General features: G+C 37.9%; 1 protein-coding gene across 1 annotated transcript in view; it reads right to left on the reverse strand.

The window, feature by feature from the left end:
- Positions 1-1,063, reverse strand: part of LOC113801257 (galactosylceramide sulfotransferase) — a gene marked incomplete at its 5' end in the record, with an annotated part of 4,731 nt that extends 3,668 nt beyond the window's left edge. Inside the window, 2 exons of the mRNA XM_070142140.1 lie at positions 138-230; positions 929-1,063. Coding sequence (XP_069998241.1) covers positions 138-230; positions 929-1,063 — 228 coding nt within the window. The remainder of the gene's footprint in view (positions 1-137; positions 231-928) is intronic.
- Positions 1,064-1,882: the final 819 nt, after the last annotated feature.

Genomic DNA, 1,882 nt, shown 5'->3' on the forward strand with positions numbered 1-1,882 from the left:
TCTCTCTCCCATCTCCCACCCTCCTTCCCATCTCTCTCTCTCTCCCATCTCCCACCCTCCTTCCCACCTCTCTCTCTTCCTCATCTCTCTCTGTCTCTGCTATCTCCCACCCTCCCTCTCTCTCTCCCTTAACTTACCCTGAACTTGCTCGCTGGATCCCCAAGGTAGTTCAGTTCTTCAGGCAAAGCAAGGGTCAGGTTGTTGCTGTAGACAAACCGAAGCAAAATATTCTGAAAGAACAGATGAACACGTATTATGGAGGCAATTGGTGATTATCGTATAGGTCTTATTTGTCTGTCTGTCTGCTTGTATAGATCTGTTTATTGATTACTTTCTAAAAGAACAGATGAACACGTGTTATGAAAGCAACTGGCGATTATCGTATAGGTTTTAACTGTCTGCCTGTCTGTCGTTTTAGATCTGTGTATTGATTACTTTCTTTGTATATATAACTGTTTATTTATCTATCTGTCTTGCTTATTTGTCTGTCTGTCGATACATCTACCATCTATCTACTGATGCGTTTCATGTGGATGTTTCTATATCACCTTTATCTATCTGTGTCTATGTACAGAGATTGTATATGGATGTTTCTATATCATCTTGACTATCTATCTATGTACGTTTGTGTACATTTATGCATATAGGGACACGTCTCTCTTTCTCTCTGTCTTTCCTATCTTACCTAATGCTCTGGCAGGATTATATATACATGTGTGTGTTTGTGTTTGTGTGTGTGTGTGTGTGTGTGCTTTCGTGAGTCCGTGCGTGCGTGTGTGTGTGCGTATGTGTTCGTGTGCGTGCGTGCTTGTGTGTGTGTGTTGACGGTGTGAGTGTGGTTATACTGCTACACCATTCCCTTCTTTGGCTTCCCTTTTCCACACCTATTTCACACCACCTTTTCAACTCTCTCCTCACGACCTCTCACCTGCACTGTCGAGGATCCACATTTGTGTGTCTTGAGGAACATGACATGACGGTGGGGGGTACAGGCCTCCCCCCCCTCCTTCTCTTCCTCATCAATTAACCTGAGAGAGAGAGAGAGAGAGAGAGAGAGAGAGAGAGAGAGAGAGAGAGAGAGAGAGAGAGAGAGAGAGAGAGAGAGAGAGAGAGAGAAAGAGAGAGAGAAAAAAAATACATTAGACGCTCTCTCAACTTAAAAAGATCTGACCTCTTTTCATCTAAAGATAATATAATAATGAATAGAAAAATCTTTTTCAAATATAATTTTCGTGTTTTTCTTCTTTTTTTTTCTAAGAGTTTTTTTCATAAAAAAAAGAAAAGAAAAAATCGAAAAGCTGCTTTCTTATGAAAAATAAATTCAAGCTTTTCAACTATTTTAATGCTAACATATCTGATAAATATACATCCATCAACGTCCTTTTAATAAATAATTTTAATTTTCTAAAAATCTAACACACCATTTCATTGCAGCACCGTCCTTCTAATAAGAAAAGAGAAAAGTATATATTTATATATAACAACCATCCATTTCATCAAAAATAAACACAAAAAAATACCACTTTATTCAATTCTTTTTCTTCACTTCCATAAGCGGTTTTCTCAACTTATTTAGATCATTTCCGTAGGGTATAATCTTCGAGATATTATTATTTTGATTTAATTTTTTTGCTGGAAACGTCTCTTTTTATAACAAATGGCCTGATGACATAACGTTTTACTGCAGCTTCTTCCTGATAATAATGATGATGGTAAAAATGATAATATTGATAATGATAATAATAATAATGATGTATCTTTCCTTCTTTCTCTCTCTCTCTCTCTCTCTCTCTCTCTCTCTCTCTCTCTCTCTCTCTCTCTCTCTCTCTCTCTCTCTCTCTCTCTCTCTCTCTCTCTCTCTCTCTCTCTCTCTCTCTCTCTC

This window comes from Penaeus vannamei, chromosome 29 (assembly GCF_042767895.1).
Source record: "Penaeus vannamei isolate JL-2024 chromosome 29, ASM4276789v1, whole genome shotgun sequence".
NCBI lineage: Eukaryota > Metazoa > Arthropoda > Malacostraca > Decapoda > Penaeidae > Penaeus > Penaeus vannamei.